Source organism: Lutra lutra, chromosome 7 (assembly GCF_902655055.1).
Source record: "Lutra lutra chromosome 7, mLutLut1.2, whole genome shotgun sequence".
In the NCBI taxonomy this organism is placed as follows: Eukaryota; Metazoa; Chordata; class Mammalia; order Carnivora; family Mustelidae; genus Lutra; species Lutra lutra.
In genome coordinates this window covers 16,657,122-16,684,164 of record NC_062284.1, presented here as the reverse complement: position 1 = coordinate 16,684,164, position 27,043 = coordinate 16,657,122, and the positions used below count along the sequence as shown (strand labels likewise).

Here is a 27,043-nt window from a genome sequence, read left to right as displayed (position 1 = left end):
TCAAAACACTTTTACACCCGAACCCCTCTCATTCATGTCTACTGAGTCACTTGTTTATTCATTCTTGGGGAGCGGTGGGGGAGGGGAGTGGAGAAACTATCTACCGGCGGGTCAGAGTTTGGAGGAACCAAGGTAAATTCATCTCAATGTGGGGCTAAGTCACAATAATTAACTCACAACCTGGGCGGCCATAGAGAAAAACAAAGCACCCACAAACATCAGTGGCTCTCAAAATAGGCCTTCCCATCTCTTCTCTATCCAAGCACCAAAGGCCGTGGTTGGGGTCGGGGGCTTTGGACCCGAGACCCGGGGCGGGGACGACAACTCGGTGGTCTGCAGGAGCCCCCCACCCACCCCGTCCCGGGGTGGCACCGCGTGATCAAGTGCCCAGCCGGACCCCGCAGGATGGCCTTCCCGTGCGGAAGGGGGATATCCGGGGAGAGACCCTGGTTGGAGGACGCGCTGCCGTCGTTTCCCCTCCTCTACCCCTTCAGACACCCAACACCCACAGGAGGTACCTGCCGGCATCTCGAGAAAAGATCACCTCCACACCCTCCACCGCGAAGCGCTTGCACACCGCCTTCATGCTGACCTCCGAAGCGATCACTTCCGGGCCATCCGGAAGGCACTCGCCGCGCGCCGGCCGGAAGCCCCGGATGTCGGCGTCCTGGTAGCTCCGGTTCTTGGCGCACTGCTCCAGAATGATGGCCTTGGCGGAGGTGTCCATGCCGATGTGCACAACGAGCTGCATCCATACATGCGGCGGCCAAGAGATTAGGAAAACTGAGGCCTGCTCTGCTCCCCGGTTATGGCTGAAGGGCCAAGCCCAGCAAGAGCACAGGGTGCAAAGCATCATAAAGCCCAGATCTGGCACTCACCTTCGGGCTTCCCCGCCGACTCTTCCCCTCCCCTCTCCCCACCATGAATGTGCAGGAATGCAAAACAACTGGATAGAAACCCATGTGACACTTAATTTAACTACTTTTATAGGGGCAAATATTCTTGACGGGTGATGTATTTCCCCTTTTTTTCCCTGGGGAGGGGGTCCCCCCCCCCTGCCCCGTAGCTAAGACTAGCAGAGGGGAAGCTTACCATTTCCGGGGAAACTCCCCTCTCCCCTCTCTTTTATGAAACTCTAATAAAGGAAGTAACAGTGTGATAAAATACTCTTGGGATTTTTTGAGCTTATTATTTTTCCTCTTTGAAAAAATAGCCGTGTTGTGTTTTATCAAAACACCTGGAGCAGTTGTCTTAATGGTTTGGTGGTGTGTGTTGTGTTAACCTCATCATCAGGACTTTCTATTTTTTGGATATTTGTACCAATTTTTTTATATAATGACTGTTCAGATAAAAAAAGGCTGGGTGTGATGAAGATGGGACCTCCCTAGATGAGCCACCTGCCAACCTCCCTTCCAGGCGCAAAAGGTCCTTGTCTCTCGCTTCACCTCACAGCCAACCTGCCCTGCATGGCCATGGCTGGGACCTAACCCAAGGGCTTATTGGTTGGGTGGAAACTATCTCTGAGTCCGGGCAAAGAATAAAGATTCCATTTATTTTCCTCCTTCCCTGTCTCCAGAATCTTCTTCCAAGATCCACTCTTTATTTCAGCTTAAACTTTTATGAACAGACTCAGAACCTTAGAAAATTGGCTGGGACCTTACTGGTGGGACAACCCTAGAATCAGGGTCCAGGTGTTTACAGGCTCTGGAACTCCACCACATCATCATCTCTGACCCCATTCCCCCAGCTTCACTGCCTCCCCAGCCATCGTTTACTTGCGGTTTAAGATCTTCCCAGATTCTGGTGACCTTCTGCTTCACCTCCCTGTAATCTACAGGCAGCTGGAGAATCCGCAGCTCTACGTCCTTGTCACCGTTCAGGCCCAGCTTGGACAGCACCTGCAGGAAGAAGCAGGTAGACTCACCCTAATGGGACGAGCCTGAAAAGCTAACACTTGGGTCACTCACTCTATTCCCAGGGTCTTCTGTGGGCCTGGACCCTGCCCTCAAGGAGCTCATGTGCTGGTGAGGGGCCAGCAGGAGAGTCACAGTTCCCGCCCCTCAAGGCCCCAAAAGATATGCCCCTACGGCATATCTGACCCAGCCTGCCGGTTAGAACGATGGTCCGCAAAAGGGATGCAGGGTAGATGTCGAGAACAAATGGGACCGAGCCAGATGAAGAAGCTGGGGACGAACGAGCCAGGCAGGGAGCTTCAGAGGCACGGGGGAGAATGAGTACCAGAGCCGCTGGGAAACCTAGTGGGACTTGGCGCTGGGCAGTGGGTGTGGGGCAGGGAAAGCCTTCCTCCGGGTGTCCTGCATCTCCAAGGACAGGATGTTTAGCACCCCTGGACTCTGAGCCGAGCATTAACTGCCTGTGGCACCCCTGGGCATTCTGACAAGTAAGCCAGCACCATCAATGGTGTAACAGGAGGCACTGCATGTGGGTAAGGGTGGGAACAGAAGCTAGAAAATTCTATGGAATCCAGACTGGGTGTTCCATTAGAGTTTGGACTTTAGCTAGAGCAAAAGCGAGCCATCCAAGGATTGTGTGCAAGGAGCTAATGGGTCAGAGCCTCTTCCTAAGAGGATGGCGGTGGAAGGGGGTTGGGGGTGGGTGTGGGGATCATGAGGTTGGCTTTGGACCTGCTGAGTTTGAAGGGGAGGGACCTGGCTTCTTGGCTCTGTGCGTTTGGAGCTCACAGAGAGGATTCTGGGAAGACAGTAGCATGTCAAGGCGGCAAAAACATGGGTTTAGATGAGATCTGGATGGGGTGGGGTGGGGGGCAGAGATGGGAAAGAAGTCCTGTGGAGAAAAACCCAAGGTCAGGGAGCACCCTCCTTCACAGGCAGGAGTTTGGAAGGAAGAAAGCCAGGGAGTGAGATCTTAGGCCTGTGCTGTGCACTGTTGGGAAACGTTAAATCAGAAACCTGCAGGCCGTATCCTTTTCCCACTCCAGGAGCTGGGCTTGTCACCAGGATGGTTTCGGTTTAGCACCTCTCTTTTTTCCTGCCTCTCTTCGCTGGCAATTTAGGATATCCAGGAGCGTGTCTCCTTGGAGAGAGGTTGCTTGTTGGGCTTGTCAGGCCTGCCCAAAGTTCACAGACAGGACATTCTGGGGCCCTGCCCTGGGCTTCAGAGGAGACAGGCTGGGATGATGGGCCCCAGTGCAGATCGGCCTCTGCTGCTCTCATGGAGGAGAGCACTTCTGGCTGACTTTCGATATCTCAGGTCTGGCCTTGACAAGCTCGGCGGTCCTGAAGGGCTCAGCTTGGCCCACCAGACACCCACTCAGAAGCCCAGTTCCTCCACCCGGCTCAAGCTTTTTCCTCTTCCAAAAGTAAGTGCCACATCCCCATTTGGGACCTGAAGGGGGGACTTCATTTGTCTGACTCCGGTGGGGGGAGGCAGGAAGGAGGGCCGGGTCACCTGGGACGGGGGCCTGGAGGCTGAGCTTCCAGATGGACATTCCAAGGGCCAGAGAGACCAAGGGGGTTCCAACTCCTGTGTCCCTGTCTTGACCTGTCCTGTGGGGCATGAGTGAGACAGGAACAGGGAGGCTGGACCCCTCTAGAAGCTCCCATGGGAGACAGGCAACACTCAGGCCTTTGCCTTTGATGTGAGGAGGGTGAAGAGGCCGTAGCTTGGCTCCGGCTGCTTCTCAGACCCTAGTCATCTGTGAAGAACTAGTTTCTTCTACTCGGTGGCATTCTCACGGGGTCTGGCTCTGAGCAAAGCCTGCAGGGGAGCCCCAGAACCAAAGAGAATTACCAGGGAATCTGCCTTCAGAGCTAACCCCCCAAGAAGCTGCTGTAGCCCAGCCGTCAGTGGAAATGTCAAGTAATTACGCTCACTAAGCCTATAAAGACGTGGTGCCCCAGGGATAGGGACATCCACCCTGAGCCAGGCAGGCCTGGTCAGGCCCCGTCAGGCCCAGCACCCAGCCATGCAGTGGTGACTGGTCAGCGCCCCCTCTTCGCAGAGGAATGAGGCTCTGGTTCTGGGTTGTCTCACGGAAGCCCAGACCAAAACAGGCTGCGGAAGGAGCCCCCTCCCCTTTTTTTTTCCCCCTACCTCAGCTTTTTCTTGCCACCCCACGCCACCCCAGCTGAGGGGAGAGGAGAGAGGAAGCACGCCCCTGGACATGTCGTAGGTCCCACAGCTGCAGCTGGGGTTCCGGGGGCTGGCTTTGGGGAGCTCTTTGCATGAGTTTCCTATGGTGTCATGACAAAGTGGGTGGCTCAGTCGCAAATTTTATCACCCAAACCTGTGAGAAAGGAGCCCAAAATCCAGGTGTCGGCAGGGCCATGAACCTGTAGGAGGGGGACCCCGCCTGCTTCCTCCAGCTTCCGGGAGTCCCGGGCAGCCCTGGGCCTCCGCGGTGTCTCTGCGGGCTTCCCCTCATCTTCCCTCCGCGCACAGCTGCCTCGAGTCCAGGTCCCCCCGTTTTATAAGGACGCCCAGTCCCTGGCGCCGTCTGAGGCCGTGCTTCCCAGAAGGAAGTGCCAGGACGCTGAACTGTCGCCGTCCTCGGCATCCACAGAGCCGCTGTGGGATGGACAGTGTTCAACATCCAATTTGACCGCTTTGTGTTTTTTTCTGTATCTGGAAAATAATTCCCAGGAGATTAAAGCATCCCGCTTCTGCTCATCACGCGTTTCCTTTTAAGCGGCCAACCTGATGCCCAGATGCACTTGACCGCAGGCTGGTGCTCGCGTGCCCCCCTTCCCGTGGGTTCTAGCGCAAGTCCTCGGCCACGGCCCAGCCCCATGGAAACTGCGGTAGAGGTCATGCGGTCACGGACTCCGGGTCGGATAAGGACAGGTGCCACACGCTGCGTCCCATCAGCTCGGCCTTGTGTGGCCAACCAGTCAATGAAGAAAAGCTTCGTGTCTAGAGACCCTTGGATATGAGAGTTGCACATAAGGGCTTGTGGACCTGTCGACTTGAACTTGTTCAGGCGTTGCCTTCAGTGTCTTCCTGGTGTATGCTCTTTCTAACAAGAATGTCACCCTCTTCTTCTCTCTCTCTCCACTGTTGTCCTGACAAGGAAAGAGCCTGCAGCTTGGCGGGTCTGCCCGGTCACCAGACTCTTCTCAAGCTGCAGAGCCTCCCCAGGGAGGAGGTGACCGCGGCCACCCACACTGTACGGCTGCAAGTCCGGGGCCCTGAGGTGGGTCCCCTGGAGCCTTTTGACCTGGGGGCGGGGGCGGGGGGTGTGGATGACAACTCAAGGACAGCCGGGAGAGCGTCCATACCTTCACAGGCTGCAGGCCTCGCCTGGGCCCTGGCCAAGCCGCCTGGGCGACCATGGGAAGTCTGCGGCCATCCCAAGGTCACCAGGACTGGTAAGGGACCGTAGAGGTATAAGAGAGGGTCCTATGAACTGAAATGTGTCCCCCCCAACATTCATAGACTGAGGCCCTACCCTTCCCAGTGTGATGGTATTTGCAGACAAGGCCCTAGGGAGGTGACAGATGAGGTCAGGAGGGTGGGGGCCCCAGGATGGATAAGAAGAGGAGGAGACAACCAGAGCCTTTCTTTCCTTGCTACGTGAGGACACAGCCAGAAGGTGGCCCTCTGCCAGCTAGGGAGAGGGTTCTCACCAGAAACGGAACCTGCTGGGGCCTTCGTCTCACACGCAGCCTGCGACTGCAGTTCTGACTTGGGATATTGAGGAAACTTTTCTAACTTGACATTATGAAGAGAGTCTCCAGGCACTACCTCATGGGGACAGTCTGCTCGTTCTCTCTTTCTCTCTCTCCTGCTCACACACACACACACACTTGGTGTCCTGGACCACCTACCAGGGCCCATGGCAGACAAAGGCATTTTACAAAAAAGAAGGGCAAGCTAGTGCTCCTCACCAGCCTCAGTCTAGAACGAGGAGGGCGCAGGGCAGAAGGGGGACACGGACAGAGCCAGACCCCAGCTACAGGGCCACAGTGAAAGGCGTGGGCTTTGGGGTCAGGAAGACGCTGGTTTGAGACTTGTCTCTGCCACCTTCCAGCAGGCGAGCTCAGGCATGTTACTAGCCTGGGTGTGACTCCATTTTCTCATCTGTGAAATGGGGAGAATGAAAAGTCTGACTAGTTTTCACGAATATTAAATAAGAGGATTCACCAGAAAAAGTGCCTAGCACAGTGCCTGGCACACAGGGATTTATATAAGGGATCAGTGCTTATAATTAATCATTATAATTGGGAAAGTCATGTAAGGATTTATTGAAAGTGACATTTAGTAGAATTTGATGAGCCTGGGGCCTGTCAGAAGCAGTGAGTCGAACATTCTGCCTAAGCAGAAGGCAGGCCTTCTCTCTGCTGAGCAGGGCTGGTTGTTTTAGCAAAGAGAATGTAGGTTCTGTGCAGACCTGGAGGGAGCCAGGGGTTTGTGCTTCCCGGATTGGCACAATGCTTTGTGCTCAAGGAGGGGAGAGAGAGCGAGCCTGGCATAACCACGCTTGCCACAGCGGAATCCCGAGGGCTGTGCCAGCCAGAGGAATGACAAGGCCCAGCAGGACGCTGAGTGCCCACGCAGGGCCCATAGTCCCTCAAAGAAGCCCAAACCCCACCAGGTGCTAAGGTCCTGGGGAAGCAGGGAGCCTGCCTTCTGCCTCCTTCTCCCACTTCTTCCTGTCTCTGCATCGCCTGAAATCTGGTCACCAGGAACACATGGTAGTTTAACAAAGGGAACCGAAGAGAGGGAAAAAGACACCAGTTGCTCTCTGAATTTTTTTCAAATCCACCGAGGCTGGGACACCAACTGGTGTTGGAAAAACAGTTGCTGTTTTTTTCCAAAATGTGATTGCTTCCCCTATCAGATGAGAGTTCCCGGCTAGGACCGGCAAGCAAGGAGGCGTCTCTTCATTCAATCATTTGAGCAAAACTCCTGGGAGCCTCCGGGGCTGTCCTCAGCTCCAGGCTTAGTGCGTCCTGGTGGGTCACATTCTTAGAGGAGACATAGACTAGAAACAGGAGGTGATGACAGGATCCTGGCAGGAACGGCTGGGTTGGGCCCTTCCTGAGCTGCAGAAGCCTGGGGTGGGGGGTGGGGGGGGGTAAGAGAGAAAGAGCCCACACCTCGCCTTTCCCCCTCCCAATTGTGTGAGTTTGGGCAAGTCATTGAAACTTGCTGAGCCTCAGTTTCCCCATCTTAAACCACAGTAAAACAGGACCAACTTCATATGGGTTGCTGTAAAGGTTAAGCTATGCAGTCGGAGTTGTAGTCTGAGAGGGCTGCAGGGAGGAGGGGGCTTTGAGCAGCACTTGGAGGATTAGCAGGATATTGCTAGGGAAAGCAAGAGTGAAGCTCGGAGATGTATGCAGACACTCCCCTCTCTCTCTCTTTCTCTCTCTCTCTCTCCCTCCCTTTCTTCTTTCCTCTTTCCCTCCCTTTACAATGAATTTATTGACACCGGAAAACCCCTGAGAAGAAACAAGTCAAAAAAAACAAAACAAAGCCAGATCTCGGGCTATTTCCTGTAGCCATTCATGGAAATGGAAACATACTAAAATGAGTATCCCTTGAGGGGAGAGTTAGACTGATTCTCTTTTTTATTATTATTATTGTAGTATAATTGACATCTGTAGGGGCATTTCTTACCTCTTTGTATAGTCTGCTTAGGACTTTTACAATGGGTATGCATATACTGTTTTTCTGGTTCTAAAATCTTGAAAACAAAAATGGCTCACTAATCAGACTAGCTGCTCCTGGAGAATGCTTGCTGTATAGTGTACTATGCCCACCTCTTCAGAACCTTCCTGATGAAATGCTAACAATGCACCCATTTTACAGATGAAGAAACTGAGGCCCAGAGAGGATCCCATTACAAGAAGGGAGGTATTCCAGGAAGAAGCCACCACGGTGATGTTAGCACAACAGCGGGGTCAACTGTTTAAGTAATTTGGGAAATCTTGGGATTCTGTTTAAAGGTCACTCTCAGGGCACCGGGGTGGCTCAGTGGGTTAAGCAGTTAAATGTCTGTCTTCAGCTCGGGTCATGATATCAGGGTCCTGGCTGGAGCCCGGTGTCCCACTCCTTGCTGAGCAGGGAGCCTGACTCTCCTTCTCCCTCTGCCGCTCCCCCATTCTCCTACACTCTCTCTTTCAAATAAATTTTTTAAAAAATCTTTAAAAATAAAAAAAAGGTCACTCTCTCTTCCTTAGCAATGCCACGTTCCCTTCTCCATATGTGATGACTGTCCTAGCATACTCCTCCAACTCATTTCCTTCACACTTGCGGGTCATGGTGTAAAAAAGCCACTAATAAAAAACAGAGACCCCCATAATCAAACCTCTCTATGGAGCAGTTGTTTCCAAACATTTTGATCATGTGCCCCTATTAATAAAAAATTTAGTGTGTACACAGATGAGTACATGCACACACACACACACACACACACTCCCATTAGTTGATGTCTTGATGTCTCAAGAGATGATATACCTTTCAATAGGCTTCATTATTCCTAAGCAGATATAAATCTATAATTTCAATGGTTTTCTTAATTCCTCCTCTTTTGGGGGAAGGGACAACTTCTTATCAGCTGGTCATTGTTTTTATGTAAACACCTTGGCAGGCACAGAGCTCCTTGGAGAAGTGGGTACAGAGCTCCTTGGAGAAGCAGGAGTACCAGTTACTTTCACATTGTTGCTTGGGTTCGCATGAATCATATTATCTTTTATCTGTGGGCTTTTGCAGATTATATTTGTGAGGGTTCTTTGATCATAATTTAAAGATTAGTTTAATTAAAACTGGATAATATCATCCTGAAACCCATTAACTTGGCTAAAATAATTGTAATAAATTAAAGTGAATCAAAGAAGGAGGGCTTCTCCAGCACCAAAAGCATCCCTCACCCCAAGAGTGACACGTTCCTTTGGCCCTCTGAAAAATGTGTTGTTTTACATTTTACACAGTGTCGTGCAGTGTTACAATTCACGTCCCTGCGCACATACCCACCAAGGCCAGGAGCAGTCCAACTATGAGATATCGGTCAAGGTTAATTTCTTGATTATTTTCATAGACTAAAAACATAAAAATTCACACCTGTTAGGATGGCCACTGTGGGGGAAAAAAAGAAGAAAGGGAAGAAAAAAACAGGTGTCAGTGAATGTGTGCAGAAACTGTAACCCTTTGCATGCTGGTCGGCATGCAAAATGGTGTGGCCGCTGTGGACAACAGTATGGCGGTCCCTCCATATTTGAAAAATAGAGTCAGCATTAAGATCCAGCAATCCTGGGCACCTGGGTGGCTCAGTGGGTTAAGCCGCTGCCTTCGGCTCAGGTCATGATCTCAGGGTCCTGGGATCGAGTCCCACGTCGGGCTCTCTGCTCAGCGGGGAGCCTGCTTTCCTCTCTCTCTCTCTCTCTGCCTGCCTCTCTGCCTACTTGTGATCTCTGTCTGTCAAATAAATAAATAAAATCTTTAAAAAAAAAATTAAAAAAAATAAAAATTAAAAAAAAAAAGATCCAGCAATCCTATTTCTGGGTATACATCCAAAAGAACGGAAAGTGTGATCTCAAAGAGGTATTGGCACACCCAGTTTCAATGCAGCATTTTCACCAGGGCTGAGAGGCGGAAGTAACTCAGATGCCCATCAATGGGTGAACGGATGAACAAAAGTGTGGCCTATACCAGCAATGGAATATTAATTGGCCTTAAGAAGGAAGAAACTTCTGACACGTGCCACAAACCTAGATGAACCTTGAAGGCACGATGCTCCGTGAAATAAACCGGTCACAAAAAGACAAATCTCGGGGTGCCTGGGTGGCTCAGTGGGTTGGGCCTCTGCCTTTGGCTCAGGTCATGATCTCAGGGTGCTGGGATCGAGCCCCGCATTGGGCCTTCTGCTCATTGGGGAGCCTGCTTCCCACTCTCTCTCTGCCTGCTTGTGATCTCTCTCTGCGTCAAATAAATTTAAAAAATCTCTTAAAAAAAAAAAAAAAAGACAAATCTCGTGTGACTCCACTTATACATGGGACCCAAAGTAGCCAAACTGGTAGAGACAGAAAGGAAGATGGCGGTCCCCTAGGGAGGGGGGGCGGGGGCAATGGGCAGTTGTTTTCAGCAGGTATTGAGTTTCACTCTTGCAAGAGGACTTGAGCTCTGTTGCAGAACAATATGAATATACTTAAAACTATTGAACCGTACGCTTAAAAATGGTGCAGATGGTAAATTTCATGTTTTCCATCACAATTTTTAAAAAAACGTAGAAATGGAGAGCCTAACGTCTTCATCCTATAGCCCAGTGAACCCCACTGCGGAAATGAGTTTGGATCCTTGAGTTGGTGCTGATGTAGGAAGTATTGGAAAGACCTCGGGGTGAGGGGCGGGGGGCAACACACCTCTGGTTAGGGACTGGAAAGGAAAGAGTTGCCTCAGGAGGTCCGGACTGCTCAAACCCTACACATTCCCAAGAAAGACCTGTCCTCGGGATTGGCCCCTGGCTAGCTCCTGGGAGAAGAGCTCTGAGCCCTTGGGATGCTCCCCCCGGTAGGAGTGGTTTTGTATCCTTGAGGCAATGGGTCACGTCATATTAACTTGATTAGTTTCTGCTAACAGGGTGATTTGTTTCTGCTCTGGAGTCTGAGCAGCTGAGGCCAACCAGGAGGGCACTGCCTGCGTATAGGCCCGACCCTCAATAGAAACCAAGACTCAGATGTTTCCCGGATTGAAACCACTGCACACTTGTTGTCATAGGTCACTGCTGGGAGAGTAACATGGACCCCCAGAACTCCCCTGGGAAATGATGTTCAGAAGCTCGTGCCTGGTCTCTCCTGGTCTTTGCTCATGCTCTTTTCCCTTTGTCAGTTTTAGTCTTTCAGCAGATTTTTGGAGTCTTTTTTTTTTTTTTAAAGATTTTATTTATTTATTTGACAGAGAGAGATCACAAGTAGACAGAGAGGCAGGCAGAGAGAGAGAGAGGGAAGCAGGCTCCCTGCTGAGCAGAGAGCCCGATGTGGGACTTGATCCCAGGACCCTGAGATCATGACCTGAGCCGAAGGCAGTGGCTTAACCCACTGAGCCACCCAGGCGCCCAGATTTTTGGAGTCTTGAGTCAGGTGTACTGTAGAGTCTGAGGATGGTCTTGGGACCAGCTGACACAGGCCTCTCAGCATCTCTTGGGTCCTGGTTCTTCCTTTAGAATCATTTCTCCCGGGGCATCTGGGGGCTCAGTCGGTTAAGTAAGCATCTGCTTTCGGCTCAGGTCATGGTCCTGGGGTCTGGGGATCGAGCCCCACATCAGACTCCCTGCTCAGTGTGGAGCCTGATTCTCCCTCTGCCTCTGCCACAACCCCTGTTTGTGCTCTCTTGTTCTTTCTGTCAAATAAATTTTTTAAAATCTCAAAAAAAAAAAATCATTTCTCTTGTCTTTTTTCCTCCTAGCTTTTGGTTCAAGTAGGAAAGAAGACAATTTTCTCTGTATTCATTCATTCATTCATTCATTCACTTTTTCAGTATTTTTTGAGCCCTTCCTTCCACTAACCATTGTGCTGCCCTGTTTCTACCATGAATGGGAAATGCCCACGGAGGGTAAATGTCCTCAGAGCAAGTAGAGGGTGGGCCAGGAGAGACCAGGTAGGTACAAATTGGAGGACATTGTACATTATAGGATTTGAGAGAAGCGGCTTGGAGCATGGTGGAGGCAGGTTCAATTCCAGACGTGCCCCCTAGGGCACCAGCTCAGGCTCTTGACCTTGGACAAATGACTTAGGCTCTAGGAGCTTCACAGGCCTTACCTGTAAACCTGAGACATGACTTCTGTCTTTGCATTGGCTCTTCATAGTGATGCTGTCCCTGAGGGGGTATTTGACCTATGTGGGGTATTTTGGGGAAACCTACTGGCTGGCTATGTCTAGGAGGTCAACAGCTTGAATATCCCCGAGTACATATTTTACTTTATCCCACACTCTATCTACACTGATCTCAGAGTAATAATACTAACTCCACTTTCAACAATATAATTACTGATAAAGTTGAAGATATTTTTATTTTGGTTTATTTATTTTTTAAAGATTTTATTTATTTATTTGTCAGAGAGAGAAAGCACAAGCAGGCAGAGGGGCAGGCAGAGGAAGGGAGGGAAGCAGGCTCCCCACTGAGCAAGGAGCCTGATGAGGAACTGGATCCCAAGATCCCAGGATCATGACCTGAGCCAAAGGCAGCGGCTTAACCCACTGAGCCACCCAGGGGTCCCTGTTTTGTTTTTGTTTCTATCCTTAAAGGAAATTGCTGTTTCAAAACCACGTGTGATCATGTCACGAACTGGATACACTTTGAGGCTTATTAACTCAATTTACTTTTAATTTCTATGGATTGCTTTTTTTTAAAAAATGTAATTTTGTTTTATTAGTATGCAAATACCCCCCATGGGTCCAAAGTTAAATCCACAAAACAAGCTTGACTCAGAGAAATCTAGTCTCTTCCCTTCCCCTCCATAGGAAATCATTTTTCAGTTTTATGATTTATCCTTCCATCTTTTTATTATCATAAACAAATATGGAACATTTATTCAGTACCCCTCCATTCTTATTATGTAATTTCTCCATCATTGTGCATATGTCTTTTCTTATATTTGCCAGAGTATCTTTGGGAGAGCTTCCTAGGAATTTGCTCGATTCTAGGCTATAAGCATATGTCCCTTTGTCATGTATTGCCAAATTCCCTTCCATTGAGATTGTACCATGTTGCATTCCCACTGGCAAGGCTTGACAATACCCATCAGCCTCACAGTCTCGCAGAGAAGTTGTCACACATTTGGATTTTTGCCAATCTGATCTTAGTATAGTTTTAATTTGCTTTTCTCATATGAACAAGTTGGAACATGATATCACAGGGGGGAGAGGCATTTGTATTCCTTTCTCTGTAAAGCATCCTTTCACATCTCTGGCCCATTTTTCTATAGCGTTATTCACCAATTTATTTTTTCTATTCATAGAAGCTCTTTACATATTAGGGATATTGCATTTTAACTTACAAGTTTCTCAGCTACATTTGGCCGATGATGACCGGATAGGACTGAATGGGGAAGAGAAAGGACAAGAGGCAATCATCCCCTCTATCTAGCCGAAGAATAGCAGTGGGGAGTCGGCCAGAAGGGAAGGTCGGTGGAGACTGCCATTAGACTTGGCTGAATGCATCTCCAGTGGTTTGGTCCCAAGAATAACACCACACCCTCCTGGTCTGTCAACCGTGCCCCTCAGCTCCTGGGAGGTCTCAGTCCCCATCCTGGAGTCTGGGCAGATTGAGGCTTCTGGGTACCCCCACTCTGGGGATATGGAGACTCCAGGTGTTCTCAGTAACCAGGAGGCAAGTCTTACCCAGACCATCAACATGCCTCATAACAGTAAAGTCAAGGGTGTTTGGGAAAGCTGTTCAGGCTGGAAGGGGAGCAGTTCCCACTCTAGATGCCCATGGTGGGCGCTGTGGGGGCCAGAGCCGGGAGGGGGGTACTTCTTCAGTCACATAGTCCCGGCAAGAGAGCCATTTTACAGGACGAATTGCTCCCTGAGTATCAGTCGGCTTTCAGACTCCCTGAGGCTGCTCAATGGGAACTTTGTCTCAGCAAGAGAATGGAAATGCACCCTCACTTAACAACTAACCCCAAGTAATCTCATCTCAGAAGAACGTTCCTCTGGCACATCTGGTTTCTACTTAGCTGGAAGCTCGTAGTCAAAGGAACTTGGGTCGGTGAAGAGAAGGCTGCCTTGACTTCCCCTCCGCCTCTTTTCCCGGCTCTGGTACTGTGGTTCCATGATGATGCCCCCTGGATTTCCAGCAGGTGCCCCTCTGCCTGGAACATGTCCCCAAGTGGCTTCTCCTCATCACTCAGGACCCGGACGAAATGTCACCTACTCAGAGAGCTCTTCTGGCTCATGTCTGTGAGGGAGCTCACTGGACACCACCCACCAGGTCACCTTGGGTTCATGCTTGGTGGTCCTTCACATTCACTGACGTCGTCTTGCTTAGATCTGAGTTCTTTCAAGGCTGTTTCCTGCTGCAGAAGGCCAGCGCCACAGGGACGGAGGCTGAGGCTCTAAACACCTGGCATGCAGGTGTGTCCCACATGTCCTGGAATCAAGAAGGGGGTGACTGGCCTGTCCCTGAATGGTTTCCCCACAGATTCCCCAATGGTGGGGTTCTTCACTGGGATTCTAGGATTAATCCAAAAAAACATGATAATAATTCTGCCTACTTAACACTTCTAGAATTTTATCAAACAATGTTTTTTAATCACGGAAATCTGAAGGTTTGAATGACCAGCCCCTTGTGGGGCACACCCTGAAGAAGGAACCAGAAGTTTCTGTCATCTCGATGAGCAAGGAGGGTGTTTACATTTAATTTTATTTTCAGTTTATTTTCCTAAATCCAATGTGGGAGATATTTTGGCCTGTGCCCATCTACTGGTCATGACGAGCGACAGGCCATACCACTTGAGATCCACAACTGTAAAAAACTTGGGACAATTTTCCAAACATACAGACGCTATCTATTATTATCAGGATTATTTTCAGCGTCTACAAACTGACCAGTCAAGAAACTCATAGGGATTGAGTTCATGACACCTCTCCACTTCTTTCATTCACCTTGATGTTTGACTCTTCATTTAAGAGTGCTGGTTTAACAGGATTTATATGAACAATGGGACACCAATCAGACTTGCAAAAGTTTTAAAATCTCCCCCCTCCCCGCCCCCTGGGTTGGGGTGTGTATGGAATGACCACACTCACATTCCCTGTTGCTGGAAGGGGGAACTGGTACATCTCTTCTGAGGGGGAATATTGTTTCATGTGACACAGTAGCTCTAGGAAGGCCCCCACTATGGACTGAATGTTTGTGTCCCTCAAAATGCAGATGTTGAAACCCTAATCCCCAATGTGACAATATTTAGAGGTGGGGCCTTGGGGAGACAATTAGGTTTAGACGAGGTCATGATGGTGGGACCCCCATGATGGGACTAGTGGCCCTTAAAAAGGCAGGATGAAACTAGAACTCTCTGAGGGCAAGAAAGAAAGTCTCTGTGAGGTAATAACCAGGAAGCAGGGCTCCATCAAAAACCCAACCTTGCTGGCACCCTGATCTCACACTTCCAGCCTCCAGAACCATGATGAATAAATGTGTATTGTTTAAGCTCCCAGTCCATGGTATCTCATCATAGTAGCCTGAGCCAACTAAAAATGGTTTCTAATGAAGCACATTTTGTAATATTCACACCCTGGTGTAATTCTGTGCCCCACCCCTTGCCCCGCCGCTGAGTCTGAACTGACTTGTGACTCATTTTAACTGAGAATTCAGCTGAGTCAGGGCCTGACCTACACCTTCAGAGTCTGAGGAGACCTCATGTAGGGAGGACAAAGGCTTTGTTGTCCCAGCTCCCTGGTCACGCTTCCATGATCCTGCCCTAGGCTCCATCTTAACACAACCAATGAGAGACTCAAGCAAGATCAGCAGAAGAACTGCCCAGCTGAGCCTAGTGGTCCCACAGTGCTGGGAGAGATCACAGGGCTGGTTGTTTGACACCAGTAAGTCCTGGGGTGGTATCAAAGCCCAGCTATATGTACCCAACACAGAGCATGACAATAAAGATTAGGAGGGCACACACTATACTAGTTTGTTAGGTGGTGTTGGTGTGTTACAATCTGTTTTCCTTCGTGCTTCCTTGTGGTCTTTGTAGGTCTTACCTAACTACTCATTTGGAATTGGGAAAAAAGAACAACATGTGTTAAATGTTAAGTGTATGTTTCTTGCTTCCTTGAGGAAGTAGCATTTCTTTAAAAATGATATTCCTCCAAATATATTAATTTTGCTTCTACCATGTTCTAGGCCTGTGCTAGGTACTCATGATGAACTGGAGACCAGGATGGACAAGGGAGAAGACAGGCAAATACAGAGAACAGTGTAATGGGGGTGGGAGGAGTGGCCAAGTTTAGTAGCAAATGTGAGAAGAAATAAAGATTTATAGGGAAAGAAGCCAGACACAAATGAACAGATACTGTATGATTCTACTTATATGAGGTAAACTAGAATAGTCAAATTCATAGAGAAGGAAAATAGAATGACGGTTACTGGGGGAGATGGGGAGTTACGGTTTAATGGTGACAGAGTTTCTGTTTAGGATGACGGAAAGTTCTGGAGATGGACGCTGGTGATGGTTGCATAATGATGTGAATTATTTAATGCCATCAACCTGTACACTTCAAAGGAATAAATGATAAATCTACTATTATGTATATTTTGTCATAGCTTAAAAAAAATTTATGGACCTCACCATCATGCTTGGCCACCAACATTGTTTAGCCTGGATAGAAGTGCGATCTGAAGAAAGACTGAATTGCCAGTGACTAGGCTCAGGTTGATGCCTCCATCTTTTAGACAGGGCTAATAATTATGTGGGCTTTTTTTTTTTTTAAGATTTTATTTATTTATTTATTTGACAGACAGATCACAAGTAGGCAAAGAGGCAGGCAGAGAGAGAGAAGGGAGGAAGCAGCCTCCCTGCTGAGTTGAGAGCCCAATGCGGGGCTCGATCCCAGGACCCTGGGATCATGACCTGAGCTGAAGGCAGAGGCTTTAACCCACTGAGCCACCCAGGCACCCCAATTATGTGGGGCTTTAAAAAAATATTTATTTATCTGAGAGAGATGAAGTGAGATGAAGGGTAGAAGGAGAGAGAGAGAGAGAGAGAGAATCAAGTCCTCATGCAGACTCCCACCTGAGCATTGAGCCCAACATGGGGCTTGATCCCAGGACCCTAAGATCATGACCTAAGCCCAAGTCAAGAGACAGCCACTCAGCCAACTGAGCCACACAGCTGCCCCTGTTATGTGGGGATTTTAACAAAGCCTACTCTTTTCCATATCTGAAAGTCTTCTAGGATTTTATGGCATCAAGATCTAGAAGTCATCTTCTCAGATGAGGGCAGGAGAGTCCGAAAGGGAACAGTGTCTGAGCTGTTCGCTTACTGAAAGTGTCTCAGAATTTGAGGGATCCTAAAGAGAAGTCATTATGGATGGCAATTATTCCCATATAAAGGCTGTATTGCAAACCCAGGGCCATCAAAATCTGGATGTTTACCCAGGAACAAGGGAAGAGGCAGGGACAAGGGTGACTCCTAGGTTTATCTGGAGGTGGGGGTCGGAGGATGGCGAGCCAGTTGGGAGAGGGTCTCGCTAAGGGAAGCTCATGATTCAATGTTTATTTGATGTATGCGAGCTGAACTAAAACTTTACAGGTTATTATTGTATTTGGTTGAATGCTCACAGCTGCCTTTCAAGCCAAGACAGGGAGATAAAAGGACCTGGTCAACTTGGGCCTCAGTCTTCGACCTGTACAATGGGAATAATAGCCATATGGTATCTACCACAAAGATTATTAGGATCCCAGAATGCTCAAGCAAACTGGCAAAAGAAAAAAAAAAAAAAAAGGCGTTGGTGACTGATGGGAGCAGTTTGAGTGTGGAACAAAGACAGGAAGCCCGGCAGTGGTAAATGAACTTGAAAATTAATATAGAAATCATTGTCTGTCTCTTCCTCCCTCCTTCTCTCTTTTCTCTCTTTTTCCGTGGCCAGTCTCTCTACAGATTTATCAGTTTTATTGATTTTTCTCAAAGAACCAGTTTTTGGTTTCTTTGATTTTCATTGTTAGGATTCTGTTCTCTGTTTCACTGATTTCTACTCTGATCTTATTATTTCCTTCCTTCTCTTTAGTTCAGGTTTAATGTGCTCTTCTTCTTCTAATTTCTTACAGTAGAAACTGTGGTCACTGATTTAAGACCTTCCTTCTTTACTAGTATTGTTCAGTGCTACACATTTCCTCCTGAGTTCTGCGTTAGCAGCACGCCACACGTTTTAATATGCTCTCTTTTAATTCTCATTCATTTCCAAAGACTTTCTAACATCGTTTTTTATTTACTTGGGCCATAGCTTATTTAGATATGCATTTAGTTTCCAAATATTTGGGGATTTTCCAGACATCACTCTGTTGTTGATTTCTAATTTAAATCCACTGTGCCCAGGGAACATACTTTGCATGACTTGGATCCTTTTGAATTTGTTCAGACTTGTTTTGTGGCCCAGGATACGGTCTATCTTAAACATATGAAAAATGTTCTATACACACTTGAAAGAGTGTGTATTCTGCGGATCCTGGTGGAGTATTCTATAAATGTCACTTAGGTCAAGTTGGCTGATGGTCTGTTCAAGTCTTATATACATTTGATCATTTTCTGTGTTCTATCACTTATTGAGAGAGGGGTAATAAAATCTCTGACTAAGGGGTGCCTGGGTGGCTCAGTCGGTTAAGCGTCTGCCTATAGCTCAGGTCATGAGCCCGGGGTCCTGGGATCGAGCCCTGTGTCAGGTGTCCTGATCTCCCTCTCCCTCTGCCTGCCGTTTCCCCTGTTTGTGCTCTGTCTCTGTGTCAAGTAAATAAATAGAATCTTTAAAATAAATAAAAGCACTGACAAAATTGTGGGGTTTTCTATTTTCCTTATACTTTCATTCATTTTTGCTTCCTATATTTTGGAAGTGCTGTCATTAAGGACATCAATGTTTAGGGCTGTTATGTCTTCTGGATTACCTGACCTCCATTAAATGGCTGCTTTTTCCATAATTGCTCACTGGCTCTCTGACTCCAAATTTGACGTCTTGGAACACAGTTACCAAGACAGCTAAAGGATAGGAATAATTTTACAAGTGGCCAAAAAGAACGTGATCCCAGCAGCCTGAGGACCGACATCCGAAATGCATCTTGTGGCTCCCCAAACATTTCCCCACTGTTGGGGGACCCAGTGCCTGAAATTTGACTGCCATAGAGCCTTTGGATTCATTCGTCCCTGTCTGGTTTGCAAGTGCCTCCAAGAGAAGAAACACGGCCTGAGCACAGCTTCCTGCCCAGACAGAAGGTGCAGTATGCACGTGAGCACCCAGGCGAAGGGTGGGAGAGCGGGGAGCACCCTAGAGAGGTCTGAGCCTTACTGAGGCTGGAAGGGGAGGGGCAGATTCCTCCATGATTATGAACGTCAGTGCAGAAGCTGGGATCTAAGGGCGTCTCAAACTGCCTCTCAGCCTGCAAGCCCACAAAGTCTGGATGGGTTTTGGAATCCGGGGTAATGCTGACATTACTTTTAAGATTTGGAGTGTGCCGGAGCGCCTGGGTGACTGAGGCGCTAAGCGTCTGCTTTTGGGTCAGGTCATGATCCCAGAGTCCTGGGATCGAGCCCCACATCGGGCTCCCTGCTCAAGGAGGAGGCTGTTTCTCCCTATGCCCCTCGTGCCCTCTTTTTTTCTCTCAAATAAATAAATACAATCTTAAAAAAAAAAATTGTAATGTGCTTTCTAATGTGACTGGCTGTGAGGATGGAGAAGAAAAAAAGTAGGTCCAAGAGCTTTTTGTTAGTTTTCCCCCAAATTCTGTCCCTCCCCAGAATGAAAAGGCGCCTCAAATCCGAGGCCAGGGGTGAGGTGGGGGTGGTGGGGAGTGCTGAGTAAGCGGCATGATTCCAAGGTCAGGCTTGTTTGCGCACTTTCCCCTGGTGTTGGACTGTGTGTGTTGCAGGATACAACCGTATCTAAGGCAGCACAAATACAGCGTTAACTGGTCTAGACTCTACGAAGCAAGATAAACAGGCCAGAGTGCTTTCCATGCCGACAGAATGTGTAATCCAGAAAGGACATGATGAATTTCATCCAATCTCAGCCTCAGAGACGGAACGCCAAGCATTATTGGGTGAAGCACCACGAAAGCAAAAAGTTCTGCTCAACTATGGCAAAGCATGAGATGCAAATGACTGGAAGATTCATCTAATTTGAGGATGCCCCAGTCCTTTTTTTTTTTTTTTTTAAGTGGCTTTTTACATCAATAAAAGATGATGGGTGCATGTGAAGGGGGACAGGAGAACACGCTCGGAGTTCTACAGAAAACGAGCGCAGTTATTTCAAAAGCGTCCGCCTGAGTGGAACCCAGTACAGCCAAGCACAGGGTGGAAAACGAAATATGGAGCCGTGCGTTTCCTTTGGAGGAAAGGGGCCTCTGCGACCAGGGATTGTAAGGGAGGTGAATACAGGCCATAATCCGAAGTATAAAATAAATATCCAGGAGTCCGTACCGATGTGAAGACGTGATGAAGTAAATATGTACTTAAGTGGGGGGATGGAAGAACCAAATCTTTCTTGCAGGTGCCTTTCGAGTAATTTCTGCAGATACTCTGCCCTCAAGGGGGCGTCACTCCTACTCCCCACTGGTGGGCGGGGCTTAGTGCTGTCCTTCCGAAGAGCATGATAGGGAAAGAGGGTGATGGGGCAGGGAGCACCTTTACAGTGAGAAACCTGACAAGCCAGGTCATCAGTGGTGATCCGCCATATTGATGGGCCCTTGGTATGTTATTAAGGTTGGTTCATTCCTTGTGACAAAAGTACCATATAGATGTAAGACGTTAATAAGACAGGAAAGTAGGGGGCACCTGGGTGGCTCAGTGGGTTAGGGCCTCTGCCTTTGGCTTGGGTCATGGTCCCAGGGTGCTGGGATCCAGCCCCAAGTCGGGCTCTCTGCTCGGCGGGGAGCCTGCTTCCTCCTCTCTCTCTCTTTGCCGCTCTGCCTACTTGTGATCTCTGTCTGTCAAATATATAAATTAAAAAAAAAAAAAAAAAGAGGGGAAAGTAGGTGTGGAATATATGGAAACTTTTTTCCTCTCTCTTATTTTATTTTTTAAGATTTTATTTATTTATTTGGGATAGAGAGCAGGAGAGAGAGCATGAGCAGGAGGCAGAGGGAGAGGAAGAAACAGGCTCCCCACTAAGAAGGGAGCCCAACAGGGCACTCAATCCTGGGACCCTGGGATCATGACCTGATCAGAAGGCAGAGGCTTAATCTATTGAGCCATCCAGGCAGCCTTTTTTTTTTTTTTTTTTTAAATTGGCTCCATGCCTAGCATGGAGCTCATCCCGGGGCTTGAACGCAAGACCCTGAGATCAAGACCTGAGCTGAGATTAAGTCAGATGCTTAACTGACAGAGCCACCCGGGCACCCCTCATCTCAATGTGTTTTTAAGTAAAAAGTTTATTTAAACAGGCGAGAAGTCGGAGAATTTGCCCTGTTTTGGTCCTCGGAGACAGTTGAAGACTCTGCATTGGCTGGAGGGCAGGGGCGGGCACCCCTCAGACGGGTCCTGGGAAAATGCTGCTGTGATTTGGAAAGATCTTACTCTGGTTCCTCAGGTTTGTCTTCCCGTCCACGTGGGAAGAGATTTAGGGTTTAGCAAGAACTAAACCTTTGACTCGCTTGCCTGCAAATGGCAAGTTCTGCCCCAAGTAAGCCGACTAAATGCATTTCCCTGGATGTTTAATAAAAGCTGGTGTTTATGGAGGGGGGGAGGTATGTGTGAAACCACAGAAGACACTCTTCATGAACATGGAAAACCCACCAACAGGTGGGGTTTCTCTCTACTCGCCTTTATCTAGCCGATTCTCTGCAGCCCAGCTTCCTGTGGAGGCTCTCACTGCCATAAGCCTTCTGTCCAGGACCCAGGCTCCTTGCCATGTGCTCACATATGCTCCCTATTCTGGTGACTTCTTGTGCTACTGCAAAATGGGATGGTGGGGACAACTTGTTCCATGAGGTCCTGGGGCCAGTGCGTGGAGGAACACAACTACTTCTCTTCCTACCAATAAAATGGGCTCACACCCTAGTCATCAGACTGGAGAGAGGAGGTGTAAGAAATCATGAGAAAAGGGGCACCTGGGTGGCTCAGTCGGTTAAGCAGCTGCCTTTGGCTCGGGTCATGATCCCAGGATCCCGGGATCGAGCCCCACATCAGGCTCCTGGGATGGAGCCCCACATTAGGCTCCCTGCAGGGAGCCTGCTTCTCCCTCTCCTTCTGCCCCTCCCCCTCACTTGCACACTTGCTCTCTCTCTCTCAAATAAAAAGATAAAATATTAAAAAAAAATAATAATCCATGAAGCAGCAGTCTAACAAGTGAATTGAGGCCTTCCTACAAAAGAAGATAGAGATGAATCAAAGAAGCAATTGACTTCTACTCAGAAAGGCAGACAGTGCCCTGCTTGTCCCCAAGACTCACCCTTCGCTGTAAAGTGCCCTTAGGCAAGGTGCTTTCTGAGATCTTCTGATGCACTGCCCTTTACACTTTATTATGATGATTTTTTTAAAGCAACATGTAATAAAGGCATGATGCCCCTTCATCTTTGGAGTAAAGAGAAATTATTCTGTATCAAGTTTATGAAATCTGGCAAGAGCCTTGACCCTCTGGCCACCCAGGCTGGGTTTATCTTCTATGCGGTTACATAATGTCTTGGCCCAACTGATCCATGGTGTGATTTACAAAATTTTGTTTTATTTGCTGCCTTTCCAGGCTCAGGCACTTGTAGAAGAGCTAAGGACATCATTCCTTTTGAAAGAATGTGAAGTGGTCCAGGCTCCAAAATTAAAGTGTCCAAGGCCCAGGAGATAATGATGCAGCCGTTGCATTCATAAGTCACTAGATAAAGCTTATGGGCAGGGAGGGAGGGGCGCCCACCAAGGGCCAGCGCGATGTTAAATACTTTGGCACATGCTAGTGGTAAACAGCATTAAATCACCCTTCTGGGAGCTTATAGCAAATGTCTCTTTTCCTTGTGGACTTCTAGCATTTATATTATTCTTCTGTATTTTCCTTCTTTTTAAAAACACTCTTCTCCCCTTCAAGAACAGCTATGACAAGGAGCGCCTGGCTGTCTCTGTCTGAGGAGCGTGCGACACTTGACCTCATGGGCTCAAACACCATGGGGTGTAGAGATTATGTGAATAAAAACTTTTAAGGGCAACTCCACCAGAACCGCATTCAAGTTACTATTTATTAATAGCTCACCTCTCTTAGAGGTGAGATGCTGTAAGTGTGCAATAAGACTCTTTTCCTCCTTTTGATTCCATAATGCCCACTTATGAGGACTGCCATGGAGTAAGTGCTCATTAAACATTGCCCATGATATCGACAAGGCTGACGTTGCTAGGAGAGAGCGTGGGGATAGAAAAGAATGGCACTGGGGCGCCTGGATGGCTCAAGTTGGTTAAGCATCTGCCTTTGGCTTAGGTCATGATCGCAGGGTCCTGGGATCAAGCCCTGCATCAGACTCCCTGCTCAGTGGGAAGCCTGCTTCTACTTCTCCCTCTGCCTCTTCCCCTGGCTTGTGCTCTCTCACTCTCTCTCAACTATATAAATGAAATATTTTTTAAAAGAAAGAAAGGAAGGGAAGGAGGGAGAGAGGGAGGAAGGAAGAAAAGAAAAAAGAAAAGAAAGGAAAAGAAGAAAAGAAAGGAAGGAAGGAAGGAAGAGAAAAAAAGCAAAGCAAAGCATTCATTCATGCATCTAGCCATTGGAACACATGCTTCAGGCTAGGCACTCTGTGGGGTTCTTTTTGCACTGTTTTGCCCATCTGAGTCTCCATATCTGCATAATGGGTCAAACGTATGTACATGAACTAGGTTGGACTTTTGCCTTAGTATGGCAGCTTAGACCATTAGCCTTGCAAAGGATGTTCTGTTGACAGTCTGCTGGTAACTTTCAGTGGATGCTACCAGTGTGGTCCGAAGCCCGAAGGGGGCAGTCTAACACTGAGTAGAGTCTGCAGACATGTTAGTGGAGGCCACAGAATGACCCAGGGCGGCCCAGGACGTGAGAACGGTCCTGTGGATTCGAGTGAAAAGAGCCTCTAAATTCATCACAGGCGACTGCACCCTGGAGAAAAAAGCCAGAAAGAAGAGCAGAGCAGAAACCAGAGACCCAGAGCAGGGACCGGTGGAGGAGGCAAATGGGGGGTGGCAGGACTTGGGGTCCCTTCTTCATTGGCTATTAGGGTGGCTTCTGTTCTGGTCATCACCACTGTGGTTCCTTGTGAGCTAGGAGACTGAGCAGCCTGTCACCTTGTCCGTGTCTCGGATGCTGGCGGGAGAGCTGGGAAGGGCTTGGAGATCAGATCACAGCGGATGGTCAGCCATGTTGACATGGCCATAGGGCTAAGGCATTTGAGTGAGTCTCCTCACTTTGCTCACCTGAGGGTTATTGGATAGTGCGGTTTTGGATGTTTCTTGAGTTCTAGGAAGTTTATAAGCCATTATTGATGTTATTTTCCCGCAAGGGAAGACAGAAGCAAGTGGGATGAACCTGGACTTCGCTCACCAGGACCATCTAAGACTGAAATCTAGACGGCATATGTCCTTGGGCCAGATACTCAACCTCCCCGTGCATCCATTTCCCCATCTCCACAATGGGAATAAATATCAATTTCTCTGGACTGCAGGAAGAACTCCATAAGCTCTTCTGCTTGGAAGTGTCCCGTGTGGTACCCAGCACATGGTGGTTTGAGAATTTGTTCCCACTTGGCAGAAATCAGCCTGTCCTTCATCCTGCATCCACTAGATGGCCATCCCAGTGGACCTCTGGAGTGGGGTTGGGGAGCAGTTTCCTCTCATTTTGCTTTAGGTTCCTTTCCTCTATATGTTCTCCAGAATGAAGTGAATCTCTTCCTCCTCAGAGTATCTCACAGCATCATGCTTCTCAGAATATGCTTTGAGTTATAATGATTTTACTTAAAGGTCACCTCCTCTTCCTAGGCTGAAGACCCATGGAAGGAACTGTGGTATAAGAAAGAGTGCATCTGGTTTTTGTCCCTAGTTCCAGGCACAGAGCTTTAAAACCCTTGGATTTCCTGAGGGACTGGAGTGTCTTTGTTATGCTAATGAGGTGACCAGGTTGGGTAGGGCTCCACCCTGCAGGATGCTGGGTGCCCCTCCTGGTGCTTATTTTTATAAAATGTCTTCATTTCATTCTTGTTCTTGAAAAATAATTTCTTGAAAAACAGTTTCAGGTTGATATTTTCACCCCAGCCCTTTGAAGATATTACTCCACTGTTTTCTGGCTTTTACTATTGTTTTAGAGAAATTTACTCTCGGTCTCACTGTATGACCAATTTCTGCAACTGGCTATCTTTTCTCTCGGGCAAGTTTTTAGATCTCTTTGTCTTTGGTTTTGTGTGGCTTTATTGTGTGCCTAAGTGTGGATTTTGTTAGTCTTTGCTTGGTACATTTTGTACTTCTTATCTCTGTGAATTCATGTCTTTTGTCACTTCTGGAATCATCTCAATCATTGTCTTTGAATATTGCTTCTCTTCCATTCTCATTAGTCTCTCCTCATGGAACTCTTATTAGCCATATGTTAGAATATCTCATTTTATTATCCATACCTTTTAATTTCTTTTTTCGCTTCTTTGTCCACCTTTTTAAAATCTGCCCTTTTAATAATATCTTCAGATCCATCTTCTAGTTCACTAATTTTCTCTTCATCACTATCTAAACTGCCATATGTATGTAAATTTGTGTGTATATTTCACAATTCACCCATTTAAGGTCTATATTTTTAAAAATGAAGTCTATAATTCAGTGATTTTTAGTATATTCACAGAATGGTGCAACGATCAAACTTAGAATCTTTTCATCACCCCTAAAGTAACACTGTACCCATCAACAGTCATTCCCTATTTCCTCCTATTTCCCCTCCCCTGCCTTCGGCAACTGCAAACCTACTTTTGTCTCAACAGATTTGCCTCATCTGGGCATTCATCTAAATGGAATCCTACCCTGTCATCTCTTGCGACTGGTATCTTTCACTTAGCATAATGCTAAACTGCCTTATAAGCCATCTGTTAAATTCTTCACCTCAACAATTTTTTAAAATTTCTGTAAGTTCTTTTACTCCCTTTTTCAACTTACCTGATCTTTTAATAGTCTTTTTCCCCCCCGATGGTCTCATTTCTGTCATCTCATCATTACTTCTCTAAATATTTCACACTTATGCTATTTTATGATGATGTCTAGGAGAATGATTAAGCATCTCACATTCTTGAGATTCTAAGTCTGCTGGTTTTTCCTCAAAGCTGTTGTTTCTTTAGGTATTTGGTGATATCTGAATGGAAACTACTGTTTAGTTGGTCTTGGTTTGTGGAGAATCTGGGGTTTTAAATATTCCAGAGAATTTGCATAGGCTTCTGCTGGGAACTGGGGCCCTAGAAACCACAGGACCCCCTTCCAACGGTCTAGTTTACAGTTCAAGTCTTGGTTTCATCTCGAGCCCCTTCGCTGCTGACTACTGATAATGGTGTTTGCCCACACGTGCCTCTTATGTCTCTCCTTCAGGTGACAGCCCTTCCTATGTGTGACGGGTAAAGGCACACGATGTCATGTATACAAGCTTTCCTGGAAAGCATCATACATCATGTCCAACAATACACAGAAGTTCTGTCCTCTCTAGTTTATCTACAGTGGAAGGGCCCCTCAGAGCACCTAATTTGCCATCCTATTCTGCTGCTTGGAAGCCCCTAGCCTGCTTCTGTTTCTGCCCTGCTTCTCTGGCTTTATCGGTCAATCTTGAGTCTCTCAAAGAATCCTCTCCATCCTTCCATTTCCTGTGTGACTTTCCAAACTCAGAATCTGTTGACCTGCAGCTGAGAAGACTGACCAATAGAATAGCTTCCTAGTAATAAGGATAATATCTGTGAACACCAGCAGTGCTCCCTGCCCCATTCCAAGGGTTTGGTTTTTGTTTTGGGTATAGTTTTTTTTTTTTTTTTAAGATTTTATTTATTTGAGAAACAGAGCATGAGTGGGGGAGAGGCGCAGAGGGAGAAAGAGAGAGTAGCAGACTCCCCACTGAGTGGGGAGCCCGATGTGGGGCTTGACCCCAGGACCCTGAGATCAGGACCTGAGATGAAGGCAGATGCTTAACCGACTGAGCCACCCAGCTACCCCTGTTCCAAGGGTTTTACATGTGTTAACTCCCATAGTCATGACAACCATCCCACTTTGCAGATAAGGAAACTGAAGCAGAGAAAAGCTAGGGGACTTGTTTTGGGTCCCAGAGATTGCAGTTGTTGGAGCTGGGGGGCAAACGCAGGTAGCCTGGCTCTTTTCTTTTTTCGTGATGGCAAAAAGAAATACCAGGGCTCAGGGCCATCCAACGTTCAGCAGAAAAAGCCCTGTTTTTTGAGGGAAAGGCTACAG

General features: G+C 47.8%; 1 protein-coding gene across 2 annotated transcripts in view; it reads right to left on the bottom strand.

Moving 5' to 3' along the window:
- Positions 1-27,043, bottom strand: part of PGPEP1L (pyroglutamyl-peptidase I like) — a 42,269-nt gene that overhangs the window by 8,794 nt on the left and 6,432 nt on the right. For both annotated transcript variants that reach the window (XM_047738744.1, XM_047738745.1), the window contains exons 3-4: positions 1,776-1,898; positions 519-745 (exon numbers count right to left, since the gene is read on the bottom strand). In XM_047738744.1, the coding sequence (XP_047594700.1) occupies positions 519-745; positions 1,776-1,898 (350 nt within the window). The remainder of the gene's footprint in view (positions 1-518; positions 746-1,775; positions 1,899-27,043) is intronic.